Source organism: Lethenteron reissneri, chromosome 26, assembly GCF_015708825.2.
Source record: "Lethenteron reissneri isolate LAM-NWPU_2019-01 chromosome 26, ASM1570882v1, whole genome shotgun sequence".
Lineage (NCBI taxonomy): Eukaryota > Metazoa > Chordata > Hyperoartia > Petromyzontiformes > Petromyzontidae > Lethenteron > Lethenteron reissneri.
This window is the reverse complement of record NC_083804.1, coordinates 3,002,972-3,028,691: the sequence shown is the minus strand read 5'-3', so window position 1 is coordinate 3,028,691 and position 25,720 is coordinate 3,002,972. Positions and strand designations below refer to the sequence as shown.

Genomic DNA, 25,720 nt, shown 5'->3' with positions numbered 1-25,720 from the left:
AGCGAGGGGGGCCCAGACTCTGAATCAGCATGACAGCTAGGGGAGCCCGGACTCTGAATCAGCATGACAGCGAGGGGGGCCCAGACTCTGAATCAGCATGACAGCGAGGGGAGCCCGGACTCTGAATCAGCATGACAGCGAGGGGGGCCCGGACTCTGAATCAGCATGACAGCGAGGGGGGCCCAGACTCTGAATCAGCATGACAGCGAGGGGAGCCCGGACTCTGAATCAGCATGACAGCGAGGGGGGCCCGGACTCTGAATCAGCATGACAGCGAGGGGGGCCCAGACTCTGAATCAGCATGACAGCGAGGGGAGCCCGGACTCTGAATCAGCATGACAGCGAGGGGGGCCCGGACTCTGAATCAGCATGACAGCGAGGGGGGCCCAGACTCTGAATCAGCATGACAGCGAGGGGAGCCCGGACTCTGAATCAGCATGACAGCGAGGGGAGCCCGGACTCTGAATCATCATGACAGCGAGGGGAGCCCGGACTCTGAATCAGCATGACAGCGAGGGGAGCCCGGACTCTGAATCATCATGACAGCTAGGGGGGCCCGGACTCTGAATCAGCATCGCAGAGCGGCCCCGGAACAAGCATCGCTCCACGTGACCCCCGCTAGGCCTGCAGCCTGGCGGCCATCTTACCTAGGGCCCTGCAAGCGTGCAGGGACCGCGCGCGCCCAGGAGAGGGTGAAACTTTAATAACCTCACGCTCTTATTTGTTTATTGTAACGAGTGCAAACCCTTCTTTTTTGTCGACGACACATTTTTAAAAAAAAATTACATCCCTTAAAATCACGGCATTGCCTCGCGACTCTACATGTACGTGCCTCGAAGGTAGGGTTATTGCCCGAAACATCGCCGATTATATATTTATGATGTTACGGCAGCGCGCCGTGTTATTGACGAACGTGTGTTGAGGCGACCCGGAAGTAGAACCTCGAAGCTGTCGTGAGTTGACCCCGGAAGTAGAACCTCTGTGTCACGAGCCAGGGCCACGTGCGTGCTGTGGACACGCGCACGTGTTTGTCCTCGTGCGAGCGAGGGAGCGAGCAACCGGTGTGCGGCGCCTCTCTTCGCTCTGCTTTGTCTCTGCTGTGCAGGATGAGGACGGGGAGAGGCTCGTGAAGGACGCTACTACTACTGGGCAGTTGTAGGCAGTCGCCCTCCAGCTAACAAGGTTAGGAGTGCAGAGGAGAGTGACGCTTACAACGAGTGGAGCGCGCCGGGCAGGGAAAACGCAGCAAGTTGGCACAGTAGGGGGCACAGGTGGTCGTGCATCTGACAGTCAACCTATGTCATCTGGGTCTATCCCGTGATATGCCGGCGAGCCCTCGACGCTTAATGTGGCATCAAGGTGCACCTAGTCTGGCACAATCGCCGTGGTTGCTGTAAAGGAAGTATCGACCAACGCCAGGGACGATTATCTGATCCAGCCCTTCTCCCTTCCCTAGGTCGACTCGGCCTCAAATGAGTACCCGGTACAGTGTGTGAACATCGCCAAAGGCGTGAGATGTGCTACACGTGATCAACGCCCCAAGAGTCTCTGAAGGCTAAATGGGGGACTCGTCGTTGTAATTGGTCATTGTTACGCTTGCACTTTGACACCCATGACCAAATCACCCGGAATGCACCCTAACTCGTCGAGGCACAAGCTAAGCAGGTTAGAGCTTGGATAGAGATCGGATGGGTACTGAAGGCTATTGCTGGGGCCACGTTTTCAGCAAAGGGGAAACTTTTACTTTACTATGCTCCAACGTCTTCACCCACCCACACTGATCAGCCTGGTGAAGTATGGTTAAACACCCCCCCCCCCCCCCCCACTATGGAGTAAAACATAACCCCATGTTTATTTTTCAGTTGCGTTGATTTGACTGGAAAAGTATTGAGAGAAAAAAAATCAACCATGCTGACAGCAAGGGACTCAAGGTATGTTGTGTTACATGCTCTGCATTAGAGTGTGTTGAATTTAGTTTTATTTACAACTAATTTTTTTTTTGTATTGACACAATTTCAAATATTTGTGTCAGAATTAAGTATTCGGAGTAAGTTATCATACCTGTCAACCCCTTATCAGTGCCTGCCTTATTACAGTCCAGTTCAAACTGTATTGGTCACCCCGTTACCTTATAAATCTCAACGTTCATCCTACAAAATCCCATCACAAGGGAGAAACACAAACAAATAGACAAAACAAGTTTCGCCCCTATTGAAACGGCTGTACGCCGTATGGACCTGAAAACCAAATTTCCCTGTACAAGAAAGACTACGAGTAAACCGTATGGGTTGACAGGTATGAGTTGGACATGTCTAATTGTATGGAGGGATGGTTGACAGCTTGAACTGATAAGAAAAAGTTAATTGGGGTTTGCAGCTTAAAAAAGTTTCTTCTCACAGTTGATTTAGAGCAAAATGTCTTGTTTGTGACCATTTGTAGGTCGTCTGGCGACGAAAGAGTTGATGACGGTGGCCATGAGAGTAAACCTTGTGAGGATAACGACGATCTTAGTTCATCAATGCAGCGATGTCTGAATGCTCTGAGGGAAGCGAGGAATGACAGCGAACAGTTTGCAGCGTTGCTCCTGGTGAGTGACACTATCTCCGTAGCAACCATCTCCGTGACAACCATCTCCGTGGCAACTATCTCCGTGGCAACTATCTCCGTGACAACTATCTCCGTGACAACTATCTCCGTGACAACTATCTCTATGACAGCTATCTCCGTGGCAACTATCTCTGCTATCCAATTGAACTTAAGTGTGTGAACGTTGGCACAACGCGGGCAAATAACGGCGGCACGCTTCTAGCTCGGGACTTGGCTCGTCAGTGACAGCATCGTCAACGATGACTTTACTTTGATCAGAATCTGTATTTATCTCGGAGAAATCCGATGAGCTATGAAGCTCTTTTTCACAGATGTCCATTAGAGGCGGGTCAGAAAGTTACAACAACGAACAACTTTAATGAGAGAAATCCCGAGCTATTATCTCGATTACAAGACGCAATTTTCCCCCCCAATATGAAAGTATAAGTTTGGGGTCCAGCATAACAATCCGGTGGTTGTGTGTGACCAGATCTCTATACCTTTATTGACACCGTGCACAGGTTTGGTGTGCGTCTTATAATCCAGAGATTACGGTAGCGTATTATAGTACACCTTAGAGAAAGACAACCCAAAAACACATTCCTGCGGAGGGAGCTGGTAGGAACGTTGGGTTGCTCGGTCAATGGCCAGGGTCAACGGCGGCGTGGTGTATTCCGCAAATATGGCCGACTGTGAGGGCGGCAACAAGCCGGCATGAGTAGGTTAAACGTTCAGTTATATAAGGGCACCACGGGGTGACCAGCCCCTCCCCACCCAGCCCCTCCCCACCCTCTCCACCCAGCCCCTCCCTCCCCACCCAGCCCCTCCCCAACCTCTCTACCTAGCCCCTCCCCACCATCCCCACCCAGGCCCTCCCCACCCTCCCCTCTCCACCCTCCCCTCTCCACCCAGCCCCACCCCTCCTATTTTTAGATGCACGACGGACGGACACAATAATCCCCTGTGGGCTGGTGTAACCAGGAGGTTCCTACCAGTATGAGCCTGATCTCTGATCGATTGCACGCAGGCTCCAAATGTGTGTCAAGACAGCCTGGAAAATCCAGCCTTGTACTCGCAGACGAGATAGGAGAAACGTCGTGAGAATTATTTTATTATGTTTTATTTTTATTATTTCTCTATGTGACTGTACCGAAAGAACCAAGAATATGAGATGAGAGAGCTATTGTTTTGTGGGTTGTGCCACTAAAATAGTGGGTGTATAGATGAGCCCCTGGCTCCAGATTGTCGAATTGTTACCCCTGCCTCGAGACCACTGAATAAGGAGTCGAAGGTCCTTTTCCAAGAATGAGACTCCCTCACCAATACATTGAACAACGCAGACAGCATTTACTGGGTGAGCAAGCGGTTATAGCCCCCTGGTGCTGGAATTATTCATTGAAAGTACTGACTTAAAAATGGCCTTTTGACTTAGCTTTAAATGTGATTTTTTAAATCAATACAGTACAATATGCTCGTGCTATGTGAGAAAAAAATATATAAAACTTGATGTATACGTGTCCTTTGGTTTTACAGGTGACAAAGATGCTTGCCGTGGAAAACACCAACGCAAAAAAGCGACGGAGAATTTTTGACGCCATCGGATTCACATTTATAAACAGACTTCTGTTACCATCTGCGGCGTCTAATGTGTCCGCTGTAAATGAATATCGGTCGCTGGGAATTGCTATGTTGGCATGTTTTTGCACCGATTCTGAGCTCGTGTTGAATTCACAAGTTCTCAACAAAGTTCACATTTTAGGCGAGATTCTGGCACTGAATCAGCCACATGAAGAATCTGAAGACCTTAACCTGTACAGGTCGGTGGTCGACGATTGTTATCAGTGCTTTCAAGGAATAATTGCAGCACCAGGGGGCTTTAACCACTTGCTCACCGAAGAAGTACTGTCTGCATTGTGCAATGTATTGGTGAGGAAGTCTCATTCTTGGGAAAAGGGCCTTCAACTCCTCATTCACTTGCTAAATGCGCAATCTTCAGAATGCTGGGCGAAGGCCGAAGAAGACCTCTCCAAAGTTTTGAAGCACCTTTGTGTGCAGTTTGCAAATTCTAACGATGGCAATAAGTTCGACATTTGCGAGCTCCTTCCCAATTTTCTGCCACCCTTGGCAATCTTTCAAAAGTGCACGCAGTGCTCCGAATGTTTCCGGACTATACACGCGGAACTATTCGGCGTCCTCAACAGCAAGATTTCTGGTGCTCAGAGAGATCCTGCCCTGAAACTGGCCTCTGCTATGATAAATCTCTACAGCTTGGATTGGATTCTGCCCGGAAACACAACCGCAAAGGATACGTTCTTCGCGCTGATCGTCAATCTCGCGTGCATCGAAGTCCGTATGTGCCTTGAGGACACCGATTCCGCGACGGTAGCTAACAAACACGCGATTTTGATTGCTTGTTACAGCATTCTGGAAAATACCGTTGCACTGCTCACCACAGCGGAACACCAGTTCAGCAGAGTTTGGTGCAACCAGATCGTCACGAAGATGGAAGAGGCCTTTTCCGCAGTGATTTATTACCTAAAGCAGCAGGTAAATACATATGTATGTATGCGATTCGTATGAGATGAGGGCTCGGTGAACTATGTCCTGAGGGACGGAGTGGCTGGGTTTGAAACTGCTTTAATGCAGGAATATATATGTATCACGGGTAGTGGCTAACGTGTGAATTTATAGAACATTATAATGTTTCGAATTAAAGCTTTCGTGACTGCAGGGATTCATCTTCTTGGTTCTTTCGGTAAAGTCACGTAGAAGGGAAATAATAAAAATAAAACATAATAAAATACAATTCTCACGACGTTTCGGCCACAACGCAAGCAGCCGTCCTCAGGTGAAGAACAGGTGTCAGAAAGACAGCTGCCAAGCATGGTGGTGTTCATTCGGACGCTGTCTTTCCGACAGACCTGTTCTTCACCTGAGGACGACTGCTTGCGTTGTGGCCGAAACGTCGTGAGAATTGTATTTTATTTTTATAATTTTATTTTTATTATTTTATTATTTCCCTTCTACATGACTTTACCGAAAGAACCAAGAAGATGAACGTTTTAATGTTTAAGGCAGTGCGGATCGACACTTCAAATGTTGAATGCAGGCTTTGGTGCCAATATTGTGTTGCATAGTGAAGTTGGTGTTATATTTTTTTTACTCATAGTATCATACTGTAGTCCTAAAGATCCTGACCGTGTAGGATTTGAAAGACACTTGTGTGGCTTGGAAGAATTTCGTAACAAATTATCACCGCTGTCACAAGTCTAACATCGAGGAAGCCCAACCCACACGGCCGTTTTGTACTAAAACGCATATTTACAATGATGGGCGCTCATTAAACTCATAAAACATCATCTTCAGTTGTTTTTGGCAGATCGTTAGCCCGGTGGTGAGCAAACGCTTGCCCGTGAGCCAGTTTGCGGAGCGGACAGTTTGGCAGAACCACTTGATCATCTGTGCTGGGAATTACCATATGCTGCACGGCGGATATTAATCACGCGTGATATCATCACAGAAGAGTCCATCTTGGTCCTTCCCCCACCACATCTCCGATTACCTAGGTTGGCTACGTATGGTGCGAAAGAAGTTAAACACATCTTGTGTTTGCGTCCTAGGCCATTTCCAGAGTTAATTGCAAATTGTTATTAAAACCACACTTTTTGTAATTTTGTTTATCAAGGTTTCTCTTACTATGTAGACATTCTTAATGGACTAGCGACGTTTCGAATAAGGCATATTTGTGCGTGTGCTATTTTTTAACACCTTGCACGGTACATTTATCCCGCTCACGAAACCTTGCTGTGCTGCTCTAGGTTCTAGAAGAGTGGATTGGAGACAGCTTTGTGTTTGCTTCGGTTCGTGTGCTTGGATCATGGATGGCGGAGGAGAACCTGACTCTCAAAAAGGAGATTATGGAGATCATTCCGTCCTTAATGCAGTACAGCTGGAAAATGCAAGGCAATGAAGCGGAGCCAGCGGCCAAGACAGTCGAGCAAAACCCCTGTCAGTTTGTCAATGATCAGACGGTTGATCCACTTAGGTGAGACAATATTTGTTTTATTATTCATATATACCGTGCATTTATTTGTCCTAATCACAATGATAATAATCGCTGTGCAGTGGCGGCCATGCACGCCTGTAACCCATCGGTGTGGAGGCGAGGTTTGGTGGCTCACACGCGTTGTTTTGAAGCTGCCTACCCGTGTGTCGAGGTGGCATCACCTGGCTTGCCAAGAAAAGGCAGTGCGGCAATTGGACTAATATCCATCTTCACTGGGATCGAGTGTTGCCCCCTTGCGCGCATGGGTTTCCTCTCGGTGCTCCAATTTCCTCCCACGTGTGCAAGTTGGCTGCAAACGTTTAAAACGAAAACCCAATGCAGGACCTTCTGGAAAGCAGGGGGTTTCACTCTGTATTGAGATTAACTCGTGTCACCACCAGCAAACAAGATGATATTGGTAGTACAGCATGAACTTGACATCCTTTACGGTATGTAGCCCAACTTAAACCTATGGCCACGTCCGGCAAATACCCTGAAAGGTACCTTCTTCTTAACTTGCGTTACGTTTGTCATTTCCAGGTTTCTGCTTCCAGGATTGTGTCACCTAACGGCAGAAGACGATGCGCGGAAGCTGCTCTTAGAACAGAACCTCCACGTCCTCCTGAGACTCTCCTTCCAGAGGCAGTGGGAGCTTTTCAAACGTCTCATGTCGGATGAAGAATTACAGACGTATCCGGACGTTGAAATGACCCTTCGCTATCAGTGCAGCATCTTTTTAAACCTCGTCGTTACCGAACCCCAGTTTGCGAAGTAAGCTCCAAAAAAAAGTCCTAATTTTGTCGTTGGGCTTCGTTGCCTAAAGTTGGTGTCACCCAACCGAAAACATTGGTGTTGGATCGTGTTTTTCTCCATTGGTGGAAATTCCCCATCCCTGTGGTGGGGCCAGCCACTTTCATTGGCTCAACCACGGTCGACTTCTCAAACTCATCCTCATTTGACCAACTGACCGAAGGTTGAAGGGTTTCAGTCGACCAACTTTTATAAACCTCGCCGATTGCGATTCTCGCTCTTAACCACAGCGCCGCCTGTCCGGTTGTGTCTTATTTATCAACAGCTGTTATCTTTTTGGTTCTTTCGGTAAAGTCACGTAGAAGGGAGATAATAAAATAATAAAAATTAAACATAATAAAATAATACAATTCTCACGACGTTTCGGCCACAACGCAAGCAGCCGTCCTCAGGTGAAGAACAGGTCTGTCGGAAAGACAGCGTCTGAATGAACACCACCAAGCTTGGCAACCTATATTAAAGCTGGGTTAATGAGTAATTCAGTAATCGACGTAGTCGGTTAACTGATGTGACAGTGCATGAAGTGCAGCCGGACAGACCGAGTTGAAATTCTGGGATCTTACTTGCAGTAAGCCTATGACCAAATCACCTTTGAATATGCCCGATTTTGCCTGATCTCAGACGCTAAGCGGGGACGAGCCTGGATAGTTCTTGGGTGAGCGACCAACGTGCATTACAGGTGTTATGTTGTGGGACACGAAGTTCTGTGCAGCAAAATGCAAATGTTGTACTGTACTGCTGTGCTCTACGTGCCCCGCCTTCATTATTTTGTGAAGTACGGTCAAATAAACCCCATAGCATGGGGAGGCCCTCATCCAGCAGTGGATTGACAAGGGCTGCACAAGTGCTTGTGGTTGAATTCGTTTCTCGAGGGTAAAGACTTTCTACCGGCTTGGGCACCAATAGAACTCTTTAAGTTTTCTACATTTTGTATATACAATTCTGCATATGTCACCACCCTTAAATCTGTGTAAATGTATCTCACATGGTAAGACCGTCACATTTGTGTGTTTTTTTTATTTGCTCAGGACTGATGAAAACTTTGCATCATTACTGACCCTATTGATGGATTCTTTGCCATTGGTGATTGGCAGAGATTGCCTATTGATCCTTGCTGGAAATGTGTGTGCACTGAGCCTGATGCTGATCAGAGTGTTGGACATCCCCGGTAAGATATTGTAACATGGTCTACACACTTGACAATTCAAATGGAATGACCTCTACACAAAATGGCATTCTTACCCAATTAAGCATAAATGTCCAACTTATATACAGTGTTTGCAATTAACAAAGCGTACATTGTTATCATGCGTTAGTCATTTAAAAAATGTAGCATAGTTTTCTTGAAAGGGTGTTATTTACAGCTATGTTGGGGATATGTATATGTGCAGCATTCGTGCGTGCATGCAGTAGTGGTGGCGTAGTGCTTGGTGAACTGTGCTACAAACCCAACAGCCGTAGTTCGATTCCCGACCACGGCTAACATCAGTGGCAAGTGATATCTGAACCAGTCCTGAATGAGTACCTGGTGCGGTGTGTTTAACATCTTCACTGTTAAAAATAGCGGACGACTGGACTTGCAAACCAGAGGTCGCCAGTCTGATCTCCTGGAGCGGCAGTTGAAACAAATCGGGCAAGTTCTTAAACCAGCACCAGCCTGTACACACAGTAGCTTACTAAATGAGAGCTCCCACAAGCTCACTCTAGAGGGGAGCCTTCTGCCAGCAGCAGTCTGAGGAAGCAATTGCACGGCTCTACTTTTAACCTTTATGAACATTTATTGCCTCTAAAACCAAATCACCCGAAAGGCACCTGATCTCAGAAGCTAACCCGGGTTTAGCCTGCATAGTGCCTCGTTGGGTAACCACCGTGCATAACAGGTGTTATAGGCTTACGGGAGCTACGTGTTTGCTAAAAAAAAAGTTTGATGCTCCTATACTCATACTCTTTGGTTCTTTCGGTAAAGTCACGTAGGTATAAAAATTAAACCATATCACGACGTTTCGATCGCAATACAAGCGGTCGTCCTCAGGCGGAAAACATAATCCAGCAGTGGAACTGCTGACGCAGCGAGAGAGCTGTTACAGCAAGAGGTTATTTACGTGGCGATGGGCAAGCAAGCGCATCTATACGTTCCCCACCTTAAACCTGCACCGACCAGGTGGTGAAGTATGGTCAAATAACCCCCTCGGCATTGGTGGGAGTCCCTCATCCAGCAGTGGATTGACAAAAGGCTTTACATTTACAAACACCGATTTACTGTTGAGAGACTCCATAGGTAACATCCGTGAAAATGTTGTCATCCTGTATTTGTTGTTGTCGTTGCAGCTCTTTCCAAAGCGACGTCGCAACAGTTCTTCACAGCAGTCATTGACTTTCTTTCCAAACCGTACCTGCTACAGAAGAGCACTGCGGAAGGAGAGCAGAGTGTGGTCGTCATGAGGAGTGGTTACAAAGAGTGCTGGGAGGATATTTCAGAGTTGTGGTTTCTGGGCATGCAAGGTCTCGGTGCTTGCTTGGCACGTCTAGAATGGCTGCCGCTTGTGCTGCTTGATTCTGGATGGCTGCTCGAGATTCTACAGCTGCTGGCCAATGCCGAGACAAAGCAAGTGGCCCCGGATCTCCTGCAGTCCTTCCAGAGTCTGTTGACAGAAACGAGTCTCCATAGCAGCCGCTGCAAAGACTACGTTCTGCAACATGCTGGCAGACAATTGAGTGATCGTTACAATATGGATTCGCTTAAAAAAGCGCTTGATCATTGATAGATAACTCACCTGTATCTTAAAAAAAATGTTTTGTTACTGGATTTCAAAATGACTGGTTATTACTGCGGTATTATGTACGTTAAACTTCCTTCACACCACACGTAGTCAACTGCTAATTGGCGGTGCGGTTAAATCGGTACTGTAAGAATGCGTGCCGTGTGCTTCACAATGGACATTAAAGATCCCGTGACGTCAATCGCAAGCGTAGGCCTCAATGTGCAGGCGTCATGGTCCATTGTTGCCAAATAAAAAAAAAATACTTGCAAAATTACTAATTTTGAGAGTCAGGACCCTTCCAAAAAGAATCGTGAGACTTGGCGAGATTTTCCTGGCTAAACAATCATACCAATAATAAATAAGTGCTGGGGTGTTTTTTGTAAAAAAACTAAAACATTGTAGACAATGGTATTGATAAAAAAATGTATCCTAACGAGCAGAATAAAAATGTATTCACACTTCATATCTTTTATATTCGATGTATTTTGTATTTAGCGGATGAGAAACAGTGATATAGGTTTGATTTGAGAAGACTTAGGATTTTACATCTCGGCTGGCTTCTGCCAATAAGGTCCCCTGGTGCACGTTTGCTCCGATTTCTGCATGTTTTGCCACAAGTACATGTGGTTAATGCAGACTTGATGCCTTGCAAAAGGTATCTGGTGTAAAACCTATCTATCATTCCTGCTTGTGCTTGCACACTCTCCTCACACTTACCGGTCGTCCTCACCCAAGCATCTTTTGATTCACTTCTCTAACCCCATCTCTTGCTTCGTTGGTTTGTGCACTAATGCACGCATGCCTCCTTAGAACCTCGGAGTTCTGCTGCTACTGCTGCTACTGCCTCAACTAATGCCATCACAGGGTGTATAGCTTTACCGAGTCAACGCTAGTCAAGATTCTTCAAGTTTATTTTGTTCAAGCAGATGACAACTCGGAGACCCAGGGGTAGTCTCATTTGCAAGAGACCTGGGTGACCAAATCACAAAACAAAGTGCAACAAAATGCAGAGAATTTAAAAGCAACCAAATAGAAAACGGTGCATAAGCAACTTGAGGAAATCGAAAATACTGCACACATTAAACTACATTTTCCTAGAATTAAAGTTGGTTTGGGATAAATTACTTTTTAAGACAGTTTGTAGTAAAATTACATAAAATTTGTAAATCCTTGAGGTCACTCCCTCGCTTCAATCTTCTACAATAACTGGGTTGTGGTCTGAACCGATATCTGCAACCTTGGGTACAATGTAATCAATTTGTTTAAAATCGTATGATTTTTTTACTTCATTTTGTACATTGTAATATGCTTTATATTTGACGCAGTAAAAGTATGGGTCAAGATTACCGCCTAAGCCTGATTTTTCATAGTGTAGTATCACCTTAGTCGGTAGAATTTTTTTGTGGTGATACATTCATTGAAATGGTGTATTCAAGCGCATGTAAATGTTACAACGGAAATTAAGTTAAAAGTACAATATAGTTTGGGGGAAAACGTGCTATATTTTGCACTTCAGCTCTTTCATGACTTTCAAAAGCCTCGAGTTACATTTCAAAATGAATCTATCACAAGATTACAAACACTTTGAACATTACAGAGACGTGCCCCATATCCAAACGCCGTGCAGCTTGACAAATGTGTTGACATTGGTCAGGTTTTTTTGCTTTATTTTTCGAATGTATCTTCGATACCCTTCGGCCTTTGAGAGGTTTTACCGTAGAAGCCTAATGTTTGATACCAAATATTATCTTTGTAGCTCTTATATAAGTACAAGTTCACTCGTCCTCCCCACCTCGTAATGAGCACACCAAAATAGCCACCAATTTGAGGATGGATTTTGCTGCCCAACAAAGTACGTCTTGTGGGTTTTCACAAAGTTTTGCTTCATGAGCCATCAGCGTTGGTTACGAATGACGGCCACTAAGTGCTGGGAGGCAGATGGGAATCGTAAGTCTAATGTTTACAATTTTCAATGAAAAAGCTGAAATGAAATGAAACACGTTTTCATAACTAATACCGTCTGCTTTACATAAACGCCCTTTATGCATACTTGCCTTTATAATAGCGAGTTTGCTATCAATAATCTCGTAATAATAATGTAAAATGCCTTTATGCACATCTGATAAAATCGTTACAGAACTTTCATGGCCATGTTGAAGAGGCTACAATTGCAGAAGATGTTTAGTGTTACCCAACACACAATGTCATTGGTGCTGGCCAAACATCCCAATGTAGCCATACCCTCTTGAAACGGTCTCTTCAGACTTTGTGCGGTTTCCCTGGGCAAATACGTTCTTGTTATTTCTCATTAATGTCATTACACGCACACTTCCAGAATCTTGGGGGATTCTAAGAGGTGTTCACAGAGGGTCCTGGATGTCCTGGTTCTGTAGCTCCTCGTGCAGATAGTCGACGTAGTGGTTGATCTCAGTGACCCTGGCGCGATTACGTTTCACCTCTTCGTCTTGAACCTTCAAGTGAACGATGTGGTCAATACCATGTACGTGTGCATAATGTACAAAGACGCGCACGCACAAAACAAATAAACACGTTCACATAAAGTGGGTGGCTACCCAAATTCATTTGTGGAACTGGAAACTCAACAACTTTTTGTATTTTACCAGGTAAGACCCACTGAGCTATATCATAGCTATTTTTCAGAAGCGACCTAGCCACAAATGATACCGCAACAAAGTGGCTTATCGTGTGGAAGTCTAACGCAGCCAAATACTCTCAACCGGAGGGTCCGGAGAAAAATCCACGCGACCACGGTGAGAACATGCAAACTCCAAATATATATATCAGGGGTCGGACCCACAACCTCCTGTATATCAGGCGAGGTCGTTAACATCTCGCCACCGTGGCACCATGGAGAACGTTATGCCGTTGATGCACACAAGTACAATCCCGTTCTGGGATTTCCTTGTTCGCAACAAATGCTACTGGAATACACTCATCTGGAATGCCAAATGGTGGACAAACTCAACTGTATTTCATGTTGGCAAATAAACAAACCTCTTCTGTGTATTCCCAACAATTGCTGAGGCAGCACGGAATTGTTTTGGACACTTAAATAGTGAACAGCCTTTGCTACTCAGACTGCTAGAATGTGGTCTCAACGCTCCATATCAGCCATACTTCACCACTCTTGTCAATGATGGTGGATAGAGGGGTTGGGCGTTGAACCGCATTTACTTGAGTCATTTTCATTATATAGGATCCTGAAAGTGAGGAAACCCGGGAGGGAGCCTGTGGTTTACCGCATTTGACCCAAGCGCAACCTCGGGGAAAAAATTACCAAATATTATTTACAGTGGGTGTAGCGCCACCTGCCGGACAAATCACGTCATTTATACAAATGACCACTGCCTACATTCTTTGGGTCTTTCGGTCAAGTCACGTAGATAGAAGAAAATATCACAATAAATAATACAAATAAATAAAATTTAAAATAAAGTGAATAAAACATAAAAAAAATATCACGACGTTTCGATCGCAACACAAGCAATCGTAATTTTTTTTCTCGATTGCTTGTGTTGCGATCGAAACGTCGATATATGTTTATTTTTTATCAACTTTGTTTTCATTTTTATTTTTTTATTTTATTCTTACTATTTTTTTCTATCTACGTGACTTTACCAAAAGACCCAAAGAATATGAATGCCCGCAGTCACGAAAGCTTTAAGTCAAGATTTAACCACTGCCTATCTTCAGTATTTAGCGTAAGGCCACGGTGACGTAGGCACACCTAAACTCTCTCTCGATACTCACTGGACAACTCGCCCAGATCATCCCACGCCTGCTGATTGGTGAATGCGAAAACCTGGCGAGTGTCGCGTGTCACGTGATGTGTGTGCTGCCCTGACAGGTGGATGCGGTTAGGTGTTCACAAATATGTCCAAAAAATGCTCTCACCCTTTGGACAAAGGTGGCCATCCAGGTGTTTGCTCGAGAAATGATGTCATCTTCCTTGTTGTCAATCTTCAGTAGGTGAATATCGTGTGAAGCACTCGCCGCGTTGACGAGTGAATCCTTGTCTGTGAATATCTAAATAAACCCCCACCGAATAGAGTTTATCATTAATGTACCTGCAGAGCAACAAAACTGACGTGGTGTTTGATCGGACACGATAAACCACTGCAGCGACGCTCCGTACTGCATATGTGCTTCATGTTCATCTGACCAACTTCCAAATTCCCTTCAACACATTGAAGGGGTTGTTGTTGGCACCGGCGTACAAACACATCACATCACAGCAAAACTCTCCACCGCTCTGGGTGGCACGCGTAACAGCTCTCACCCTGAAGTGTGCAGATGAAAGCTGGCGAAGATAGATAATAATCGGCGAATGTTGTGGGCAATGGTCTCATTTTTAATAGAGAGGGCTATACTCTGGTCTTTTGTGCAAGATCCATTGTACAGAAAATTAATATGCAAACATTCCTTTGTGTAATAACGAAGTGCTATGAATTAATGTAGTGTTATTATTATTATTCATCTTTCGACACCCACAGGCGGATATGCACATCTCCTTTATGAATGGACATTTACAGACAGGCCACAGTGGTGCGATTGTGGACAAGCAGCCCAGACTGGCCCACTCAGTAAACCACTGTTAGTCTGCGCTCTTTCAATGGAGGAGCAGCAGCAAAACTACACGACATGTTTTTCCTGGAGCCCTCTCGTCATGGCCAGCAGACCTCGACATTGGTATTTAGCTCCTGAACATATTGCCATATATAATAGAATAAAATTTCCTAAAATTACGTAAACACCATTTAGGAAAGTGGCAGTTTTATATATTTTTTTTTATTATAAAATATAACGTTTTAAGTTGATATATAAGTATAGTATGACAATATTCGACGATGTTTATAACACTTTAGAGTGCAATTTAATGTCCATGTATCATCATACGAAGAATTATCATAAATGTTGGTTTGATATTAGCAGCAAATATCTGGAGGTGAACATGAAAAAAACCAACAAACCAGTCTCAGATCTTCAGATAATTCTTCTTTTAGTTCATTTTTGACAATCTTGTCAAATGTAGACATCAACACCTCTAAAAGTTTTTCATGGTAGTTGTTCTCCAGTTCACGGCACTGGGACAATGTAGGAAGAAGCTCAGGAAACGTGGGCAGAGCAAACAAAACATTTGAGAACACCAGTTTAAAACGTTCATAATCACTATTTTTGTGTTTAGATTGTTGTCCTTCCCCTGCACCTCTGATTAGTACGGTTGACTACATACAGTGCGAAAGAAGTTCCACATACATACGTTTTGAGCACATTTGGCAAATAATACATATTCTAAAATCACCCACAAATTATTCAATTGAGCGTATACACAACAATCATTGCCCCCTCCAAGCAGACTAATGTCCCAGGTCACTTTTGCAAACGATACTCATCCTGGCCTCTTGAGTTTTCATCTGGTTAAACAAACTCAAAACTTAAACATGTTGAAGATTCTTCATGCACTCTCAACCACCTATCAGGTCACCACTGATCCAGCTGGCTACCTCTGCTCTGTAACTTCACGGAGTGGAGCAATTTATTGCAATTCTTTTTACTCCCGTTTTTGTTCCGGAAATGTTCCATTGGGTCGAAGTGTTGACGTCCCTATGCCCATAACTACAGTATTATCAATATTTTTAAGAAGCGTAAATTCACAAAGAGTGGTAAATACACATTAGGCAGGGTTCCACACTCCTGTACTGTAATCCAGTGCTTTGAAGGCAAGGATTGACGGACCACACAGCTTTGGCAGGCTCCAAAATCTGTTGAGCTGTGAGGTGTCCAGAATATGACAGTCCAGCAAGTGGGTTTTTGATCCTGGTTAACCCCCACTTTAAAACACCGATTAACAAGAATGTAGACAAATCTCCGAATCAGGACCCTCCTAAAAAAAAGTCTTAGAACTCAGTGAGGCTTTTCTGGATAATGTATACATTATTATAATATTTTTTCCAAGTGTATATTTGTTGTCAACGCATGTGATGGCACATACGTGGCACGGTACATAACGCCCCAGGGATGTGATCCTACAGCAGAACCAAACCAATGAATCGTTCGGTTGGTCGCAGATGTTTTACCCTGTTACCATGATGCATCTCTTATTAACTAAATTAATATTTTACAAGCCTTCATTAATCCACCACCGGACGAAGGCTCCTCCAAAGTCATGTTTCTATGAAATTAACATGTTTCGCAGGTTTACCAAGTAATATCATGAATAAGTCGTGTAATTTGGGAGCAATGCAAACAATGCCAAAGGATATAATCCTTGCACGTTTTCAATAAACGCGCCAACCATGTCAGTGAGGTTCCTTTCAAAGTCCTTCACCACATCCTGTGGGTGAAAGCAGAGTTAAAGCAATCAAAGGAAACAAGCGGTCACAGCTCTGAACCACCGCAGAGCAGGGCACGGCACATACGGTAACCTCCTTTGATGGGAAATTCAGAACGGTCGGAAGAAATGTGACTCCTGTGGTCACCAAAGCCAGACCACGGATCGCACGATCCAACAGTGCCCACACTGCCGATACGCGGGCAATGTCACCGACATCCACAAGCCTCCACGGAGGCCAAACTCACATTTGTGTGAACAGATCAACAGGATGTTGCGAAAGATAAATTATTGGGAGGTTACAGCAGCAGTATACATACAATCGCAGTGTGCAACACTGCTTGCCGAACCCCAATTTATATGATAATTTGCAGCCCATTGTAAATCCACTTCTTGACCATTCTTCATTGTCCGATGAGCACGGTTAGCTACGTACGGTGCGAAAGAAGTTCAACATGCATAAAAGTCCTTGCTACTCGTGTTAGCCGTGGCCAGACTTCAAACTCGGGTCACCAAGTTTACAGTGCAGTGCATGAATCACTGCACCGCTGCCTTACCCCCCAGCGATGTAAGGGGAGCAAAAATATCGCAGCCGCTATACCGCTGAAGTGGTACTCAGTTAGCATTGGCACACACCTCGAGATTGATGGGAATGGGCACCACTCTCCCTTTTCATGATTTAGAGTAATGCTTTCTGAAAGGGCAGATTAGTGCAGAATTTTCCACGTAAAGTGCAAGCAATTTTACTTCTGAGAATTTGGTTTTGAAGTGTTTCGGCTCCGACTCACTTGGTGTTTGAGGCCAGAACACGTCAATAATTATATGACACTAAAGGCATATTTTCACATTTCTCACCTCCAGCTGGTCGAGCAGTTGGATCTCGAGTTTCATCAACGCATCCCACATATTATTTATTTTCTGGCTGTGCTCCAAAATCTTAGCATCCAGAACAGTAGTATCGGTGATCTGCTGTACTTCTTCGAGAAGCTTTAAAACACAAACACGTTCACCGCACTTTAATATAGCAATCGATTTTTTTAATTGGCACCAAGAGCCACAATGTTCATTTCCACCTCTTCCATGCCTTCCCTCCCATAGTTGCCTCAAGCTTTCCCGCTATGCCCAAGACTCCCCCCCCCACCCCATCTGTGTATCCATGTCCGGCTTAATTTCATCATTTGGCTACTTATGCCCACATTATATCTTTTCCATGTTGAAACCACCGCTCATTCCTTTCGCTATGCGTATCGTACTTCCATTTTACACAAATGCATCCACTCTTTGTCCCCCACAATTTCTCCCAGTTGCTTTCCAATCTGTCCCCTGTAAATGTAAATTTCCTATCTCTCCCCAGTAATGTAAATTATCCGAACATATCTAAATCCGAACCTCCTTCCTCGTACACACATGTATATAGCGGCAAGTGCTAAAAAATGCATTTTATTATTATAAACGTATCACATTTTCAATAGGCTCATGTTACATATTCATCACGAAACTGAACCTTTTCCCCACAATACGTTTAATTGCAACCTCAACATCACTCAAGGGCAAATTAGAAGTAATTTCCGTAAGCCTTTAACAAGCGTAGCTTTTAATGTCGGTTGTCAATTACCTGCGCGTTTTCTTTTTCAAAATCACCGATGATGGCTGAAGCCGCCTGCCGGTTGTCGCCCTTCGCTTCGTTCACAGACCTGGTGAAATCATCGACTTCTTCCTCCCTCTGCCTATACTGCTGCAGTCCATATTCAAAAATCTTCTGGCAAATGGCAACAAACTTCTGTCGATAAGTAACTGTGATCAAGGAAAATGGCAAGTGCAAAGCAACGCTTTTGTTTTTCTCCTTTAACACGTTAACGGTTGTAACATTACGGGGTTACACCATTACCCTATTATCCGTTATGACTGCCATCTGAAGAGTTAAGTTGATCTGTGTCTCATCCTGCTAAGTGAAGATTGGCAATGTTTCTCTTGGTTGTGAATTTGTGAGTACAACTTACCCTACTGTTTTCATGGTAACCCTCTCTGAAGCAGAGGTCAAAAGGTCATTACAACCAATGAAGGTGTAGATACGACACCTCAACGATGCTGCCTTCCATATGCCAGGTCCCACAGTGATTGGACTTCCTTCTAAAAGACTGAAATTCCTACTCGTGTCCCTTCATCTGCCTTTCGAGCTTTCCTTTGATCGCATGCTTCTGTCTGCCACTCAAAAGCTGGCCTATCTCAGTGGCCTGCCCCCATCCATCGTTCAGACATCCCCCACCCATTGTGATCTCATCTTCCTGGTGAGATCATCGATGCTTTCTCGCCACATTGTATACCAAACTTCCAAGTTGCTTCCACGATCATGTAAAGGAATTCCAAGCACCCCCTGGATATAATCCTCCACATATGATACTCAAAACCAAAAGTATATTTCAAGTCCCTCTGAATGTATGTGCAATTATATCACGTACATGATGTCCATATTATTCACACACTATGTGTGTGCCCATTTCTATTTGTGATACAACAAATGTGTACAGTATATATAAAATACACACAAATACAGGATAAATTATTGTACCATACAATCAAAAGGATATTCATCAACAAAACCTGACATTTCAGGCAATGATTGAAGTATTGCACCATCTGTATCTTCAGAAAACATGTTGTCAAAGACAGCCTTGTCATCCAGAGTGTCCACAAATGCAGCCTGTAAAGAGACATTGAACATTGCTATTCCAGGAGATTCATCAACTTACGGGAGCATTAATACTGGGATTGTTCCAATAATTAATTTGAATTCCATCAATTTTTTCTCTCTCATAATGTATCACTTACACGTGCTCTCGTCAAAGTTATTAAACTGGAAGTGTTGGTTTTTCCCATGGTGAAGAAAATCAAATCTTTCTCGGAATTAGCACTCTTGGAATGTGGAGACAGGTCTATCGATGCTAACCAGTCACCGGGCCTGACCGCCTTTCTTTTGAACCCCAGAGTCTCTATCTTGAACATTTTGGTGCCCATGTGGAACTTCAATCTCACTCAGAATCCCCCAGAGGACTTTGGGGTCAGGAATAACTCAGGAGTAAAATTTCAAATTATCCTGTTCAAGGACAGATTTTCTCAGGCCCTCCAGATATAGAAGCCTGTCAATGCCATCCAATAGTCCTGGCTTTCATTTTGGCAGGGGTGGAGGAGTGGTTCTGTGAGGACCACTGGTTATGGATCTTACTATTGCCACTGCCTCTGTTCCCCTTGCCCCTGGAGCTGGGCTAAGAGACCGACTGCAATACTGAGATCTCAACAAGACTGACCCAGTTCCGACCGGTGGAGGGATTTCGCGGTTCTGAACTGTGCCATCCTCTGCAGATCATGGCAGGCATTCTAGAGGCTCTGGATTGGAGGAGCTCTGGATTCCATGCACACACCTGTTCATTGTTCGTGAGACTTACGTGCATAGCTAACACGACACTGTATTTTAGAGGCTGAATATAGATAGATAATTAATTTAAAATTGGTACGTTTTATGTGATTTGACTTAAAGTGTATTTGAGCGAGAGTTCTATTATGGGATTGGAAAGGAAGGCAGTGACACTGTGAGAAATGGCAATTGTATTGTCCAAAAATAGATGGCACAGAAGTGCTCCATTAATGCAGTGGTGGTGCATGTTCATTTTATCTGAGTTTGGTAAAAGCTTGCCAATGTCTCCATCACCAACATTGGAGGAAACCGTTAATGCAATGGGTTTTTACTGTTTCATCAGTCCCATATATTTATAGACATAAATACCTTATGCAATGCCAGCATTTTTTCCTTTTGCAAATGCTCTTCTTTCTTCTGCAATGCAATGTTCTCATTATGCTTGAGCTCCTCAATTAAATAGTGATACTTTTGAAATGCTTGCTCTTTCTAGGAGACAAATAAAATGTGTTGTGTTAAAGCAGACTAGTAAATGTTTAAATGCCACTTCTACAAAAAGCACATAACACAATTGGCAATGCTTTGCTCTTCACTAAATATCTGACAGACATACACATTTCAATTTTATTTTTACGTAGGCAGTGATTCATTGCAATCACCCATTCGATAATTGCACGCTTTATTTAACAGTTCCATTTATAGTTTAATTTTGTGCAAGTGCCATGTTCTTTTTTTAGTAATGTGTGGACATACACATTATCATATCTTCAAGGAATGTATCTAGCGACTGAACCAACGCGCTTCGCAAAGAATTAACAACGATACATTTGTTTAACACGTAGGCTTTCGCGACCAATATTATTCATAATCAGTTGATGAGTTAATGATGACGTCACCCTGCTGCTGCTCTATTTAAGACCGGGAGCCAGAGCAGAGCCTCACCATTCTGGCGAATTGCCCGATGATGCTGGATGCAATTACCAGCGAACCGTCGTGCTCAAAAATTGTAAATGTTGTGGTTTCACGCTTCAACACACCGGTGGGCTAAAGCAGTGAACTATTTGTCTTTTGTCAACGTGACACTCTTTTTGCTGATTGGCCGTGTTGGGTGGTGGAGGGTTACGACACATTTATAAATAACGCGATCTAAACCCAAAAAACGTTGATTATGAACGGTACATTTGATTGAGATGGTGGAGAACGAGGTGAATGAAATATATTAGAGGAAGCCATGGGAGCAAATCTGTGATGATGCGTGAATTCTGTGAAAGCGAATTGATGACAGTAAATTATGATGAATGGATTGCATGAATAAAGGAACGACAATAATGGGAAAAAGTTTTTACAAATATTTTCTGCAAGTACATCACTTTAAACACGTACCGTATTGTCATCCAGACGTCTGAAATCCAAGTAGACCAGGTTTGGTAAATATGCAGCAATGTAAAACTTGTATTGCTCATCCTCACACAAAGGGTTTCCTCTCAAATTGAGAGAACTAAGTCTAGGAAATGTTCTCAAGTAAACCATCTGCAACAACAAATATACAACAAAAATTAATGTACTTGGAATGACTTGAAGCAGCAGATGTGTGTGGTGTGAATGAACTAACTTCTTTACACGAAATGTAATGTGAACGCAACCATTGTTTGAAGGCTTACATTTGGTAACTGATCCAGAGAGTTGTTTCCAGCAGAGAGGATTTGCAAATTCTTTAATGAGTCCATATTTTCCAGCCGTGAAATTCGGTTGTTGCAGATACTCAAATCTTCCAGTTTTGTCAATGTATCCAGACCTTTGATAACTTCAATGTTATTAAATGACAAATCTACAACACACACACAAAATCCTTTTTCCTTATTAACTACATCGCTGGAAGTTTACATTCTCACGCTGAGAAACAACCTTATTGGAAAAAGAGTGCTCTGTGGAAGTGACGGACAACACATTAAAATGTAAAATTCTGTACAGGTGCACCAAATAGATTTCGCAAATTACTTTGTATTCAACACTACACACAGATAGAATGCTTACCGAGCCATTGGAGATTGATTAGTGACTCGAGTCCTTCAATCTTCTCAATTATATTGTTATCCAGTTGCAGTTTTGTAATGTTGTTACACTGCCAAAGGTTATCAATTCTAAGAATGTCTGGAAAATGTGACGGAACACAAATCATTACGACGCGGTATGAATAATGAGACGTGTTTGCACAAGTAAAATTAAGCACATTTAACGTGTTTTCAGAAATTTGTTATTCATTAATTAATCACAACCTATGACTAAATAATCCAGGTTCATAAATATATCTAAAGCTAAGCAGAGCTGCGTCTGGATTGTGGTTGGATGGGTGGACACCATGCATAACAGGTGATATAGACTACTGTGGGGCAACGTGATGAGCAGCAGAGGGAAATGCACCAAAAATAATTGTTGTACTGTACTATGCTGCCATGAATAAGCTCTAGAAATTGACCAACCTGCACTGACCAGCATAGTGAAGTATGGTCAAATACACCTCCACACACGAATGTTCTCCAATACAGTACAATATTTGGGCAGGTAGAACACAATACAATTTGAATGTCTGTACGGTGTAAATGCGACTGCAACTTTAGGCACCATACAAAACAAAATGTTTATCATGCAGATCAAGGAGAATCAAAATCTTTTTCACAGATGGCACACATTTATATGATACACACAGTATACTGTATATATATAATTAATTTAACAGATGAGACAGGCAGTCATAGGCAGAGGAAATGAGTGAAGGTGACTGAATTGGCTCAGGACATTAACAAGGACAGGCATTCGATGGGACATATGGCCCGGTAGGTAGGCACGTTCCAATCTTAAGGGGGCAGCAAAAGGGCAGCAGTGACTTCCCACTGAGTGATGGTTGACTTGGGGCTTTATAGACAAGAAGACCCTTGGTTGCCGAAGTACATGAGCGGGAGCAGGAGTGAGATTCGAGTCGCCAGGTAGGCAGTGTGCACACATTTTTGAGAAAATCGTTTCGGAACATAGTACGCGTACAGCATTATCTGGAGCTGGCATGGAGGGAGGCCTCCAATGACAATGATTAAGATGATGTGTGTTTAAGTTTGTATTTTTTGCCTGTTAAATAAAAGTACAATGTCTTGCAATGGATCCATCAGCAAAGGTCAAATCATTCAAGTAAGTATAATATATAAAATATGGCACGCAACCTCAATCAGCAATAAACGGCGAAGACGTCCTCACTTTTAAAGTCAAGTCTCAGTTGCGTTATCTCCTTGAAGTCAACGTCTTGCAGATGAGAAATCTTTCCAGGCTGTCGCTTGGGGTCTTGTTCTTCCACGGCCTGTATCAACATCTCCTCGTCAATAATATTCGGCTCCCCCGAATCGTACAGTTGATTCATTTTGTACCTGAAAGGAAAAGAAACACACTTTGGCATTTTGTCAACAACACGTCTTAGCTTATTCCAAATAAACATGGAAACTTAGACCAAAGCGTGTGTGTCCGGCCGGGCGTGGTGGTGGTGTCGAACCGCTTACATAGCTGTCAACCCCTTATCAGTACCCCTACCTTGTTACAGACCAATTCAGACATTATTGGTCACCCCGTGCCCTTGTAAATCTCAACGTTCACCCTACAAAGTCCCATCACAAGGGAGAAACACAAACAAATTGACAAAAACTTTTGCCCATATTGAAACGGCTGTACGCCGTATGGACCTGAAAACTCAATTTCCCTGGACAAGAATACGGGGTAAACCGTATGGGTTGATAGGGTACGTGTTGACAGGGTACGTGTTGACAGGGTTTGCGTTGACAGGGTACGTGTTGACAGGGTTTGCGTTGACAGGGTACGTGTTGACAGGGTTTGCGTTGACAGGGTACATGTTGACAGGGTACGTGTTGACAGGGTTTGTGTTGACAGGGTTTGTGTTGCCAGGGCAAGTGTTGACACGGTACGTGTTGCCAGGGTACGTGTTGCAGGGTACGTGTTGCAGGGTACGTGTTGACAGGGTACATGTTGACAGGGTACGTGTTGACAGGGTACATGTTAGCAGGGTACGGGTTGACTGGGTACGTGTTGACAGGGTACGGCTTGACAGGGTACATGTTAGCAGGGTACGGGTTGACAGGGTACGTGTTGTCAGGGTACGTACGGGTTGACTGGGTACGTGTTGACAGGGTACGGCTTGACAGGGTACATGTTAGCAGGGTACGGGTTGACTGGGTACGTGTTGACAGGGTACGGCTTGACAGGGTACATGTTAGCAGGGTACGGGTTGACTGGGTACGTGTTGACAGGGTACGTGTTACAGGGTACGTGTTGACAGGGTGCATGTTGACAGAGTACGTGTTGACAGGGTACGGCTTGACAGGGTACATGTTAGCAGGGTACGGGTTGACTGGGTACGTGTTGACAGAGTACGTGTTGACAGGGTACGGCTTGACAGGGTACATGTTAGCAGGGTACGGGTTGACTGGGTACGTGTTGACAGGGTACGTGTTGACAGGGTACGTGTTGATGGCCACCCACCAACCCGTGCCACAGTGCCGGCACCTTCATTAGCACGGCTACTCGCCCCAACAGGCCCGTCAAGGCTACTCGGGGTGAGGGGACCCATCTGCCTCTGCTCCCCGACCTTCCCTCTCACTCGCACTTCTTCACGGTGCACCTAGCCTGGCACAAGTTTGGGGGTCTGGGGGACCGCTTCGTGTTCGCGAGGCGCCTCTCTCGTCGTTTACCGCGATGAGGAGGAGGAAGAGATGAAGGAGGAGGAGGAGATGAAGCGAGGCCCAGGCCGCCTCCTGCGCCTCCGCTCCCCTCGGCGGCGTCGCCGTCGCTAGGAGACGGCGACGTCGCCGTTGCTAGGAGACGGCGGAGGGGGAGGGCCCAGTGGAGACGGCGGAGGGGGAGGGCCCAGTGGGGGCGGCGGTAGAGGCGGGGCCGGTGGGGGCGGCGGAGGGGGCGGGGCCGGTGGAGGCGGCGGAGGGGGCGGGGCCGGTGGGGGCGGCGGAGGGGGCGGGGCCGGTGGGGGCGGCGGAGGGGGCGGGGCCGGTGGGGGCGGCGGAGGGGGCGGGGCCGGCGGGGGCAGCGGAAATACAGAGCCATATTAGTACAGGTTTTTTCTGGGTTAGTTCGCATAAATATATAAATGTGTTGTTAAACCCGCCACAGCCAATTAGTAAAGTATGTCACATAAACAGAACATGCCAATTCGTTACTAGTATAGCACACCGGTTGTGTGTTGGAGAGCCAAGCCACAACATTTACAATCTGAGTACGACGTTTCGCCAGTAATTACAACTGGCTTCATCAGGCGACAGCCAGATTTGTGGAGAAATCCTCCCGTTTCGTTCCTTTTTTCCGTCACCCATATTCATGCCGCTATTTTTGTCCGTCATCACTGCCACCGTTTGGGAAAATTACTTTTTTTTAAAGACAATTGGACCCATTCAGCATTTTTGGAAATTCGCGTACACCCAATTAAGCTTAAACATCACCTTTCGCCAGAGCCGCAATTGCTGAATGGCCTTACGTCGGCTGAGGGTTAGACTGGGGTTAGGGGCATAACCGTGGTGCAGAATCACATCAATCATATCAAGGGGTTGTCGGGCGTGTAGGAGGTACTTAAGAATGCATGGCAAAGCATTCCGCACAAATTAATGTATATTTTTGTGGTGCCTCCATTCCATGACAGATTTTCTGCACTTCATTGTACAATTTGGAGCACGTTACTGTCGCTCTGAACT

The 25,720-nt window shown here is 44.7% G+C and overlaps 2 protein-coding genes across 5 annotated transcripts; one reads left to right on the top strand and one right to left on the bottom strand.

Annotated features, from left to right (window-relative positions):
- Positions 1 to 971: 971 nt before the first annotated feature.
- On the top strand, positions 972 to 10,666 carry NCDN (neurochondrin). 3 transcript variants are annotated; one of them, XM_061559776.1, is made up of 8 exons: positions 972 to 1,182; positions 1,863 to 1,931; positions 2,440 to 2,587; positions 4,120 to 5,133; positions 6,405 to 6,631; positions 7,172 to 7,402; positions 8,470 to 8,609; positions 9,770 to 10,666. In XM_061559776.1, exons 2-8 carry the CDS (start codon positions 1,909 to 1,911, stop codon positions 10,201 to 10,203), a joined length of 2,217 nt encoding a protein of 738 aa, XP_061415760.1. In that variant the 5' UTR covers positions 972 to 1,182; positions 1,863 to 1,908; the 3' UTR covers positions 10,204 to 10,666. The 3 variants fall into 3 exon arrangements, with proteins under 3 accessions (XP_061415760.1, XP_061415759.1, XP_061415761.1); XM_061559775.1 differs by lacking the exon at positions 972 to 1,182 and adding an exon at positions 1,217 to 1,665; XM_061559777.1 differs by lacking the exons at positions 972 to 1,182; positions 1,863 to 1,931; positions 2,440 to 2,587 and adding an exon at positions 3,608 to 3,683.
- Positions 10,667 to 11,096: 430 nt separating this feature from the next.
- DRC3 (dynein regulatory complex subunit 3) lies at positions 11,097 to 24,866 on the bottom strand. Of its 2 annotated transcripts, none has more exons than XM_061559778.1 (13): positions 24,713 to 24,866; positions 23,214 to 23,380; positions 22,002 to 22,118; positions 21,629 to 21,795; positions 21,351 to 21,497; positions 20,337 to 20,456; positions 19,144 to 19,256; positions 18,171 to 18,345; positions 17,411 to 17,542; positions 16,488 to 16,558; positions 15,195 to 15,318; positions 14,119 to 14,250; positions 11,097 to 12,674 (listed from the first exon to the last, which is right to left on the bottom strand). In XM_061559778.1, exons 2-13 carry the CDS (start codon positions 23,371 to 23,373, stop codon positions 12,564 to 12,566), a joined length of 1,569 nt encoding a protein of 522 aa, XP_061415762.1. In that variant the 5' UTR covers positions 23,374 to 23,380; positions 24,713 to 24,866; the 3' UTR covers positions 11,097 to 12,563. The 2 variants fall into 2 exon arrangements, with proteins under 2 accessions (XP_061415762.1, XP_061415764.1); XM_061559780.1 differs by lacking the exon at positions 24,713 to 24,866 and adding an exon at positions 23,541 to 23,560.
- Between the last annotated feature and the right edge of the window lie 854 nt (positions 24,867 to 25,720).

Coding starts and splice junctions, on each gene's coding strand:
- DRC3 (XM_061559778.1), bottom strand. CDS start 23,373: ATGAATCAACTGTACGATTCGGGGGAGCCGAATATTATTGACGAGGAG. Junction 21,796..22,001: donor AATCAATCTCCAATGGCTCG/GTAAGCATTCTA, acceptor TGTGTGTTGTAG/ATTTGTCATTTAATAACATT. Junction 19,257..20,336: donor AAATGCTGGCATTGCATAAG/GTATTTATGTCT, acceptor GTCTCTTTACAG/GCTGCATTTGTGGACACTCT.
- NCDN (XM_061559775.1), top strand. CDS start 1,613: ATGACCAAATCACCCGGAATGCACCCTAACTCGTCGAGGCACAAGCTA. Junction 1,932..2,439: donor CTGACAGCAAGGGACTCAAG/GTATGTTGTGTT, acceptor GACCATTTGTAG/GTCGTCTGGCGACGAAAGAG. Junction 7,403..8,469: donor ACCGAACCCCAGTTTGCGAA/GTAAGCTCCAAA, acceptor TTATTTGCTCAG/GACTGATGAAAACTTTGCAT.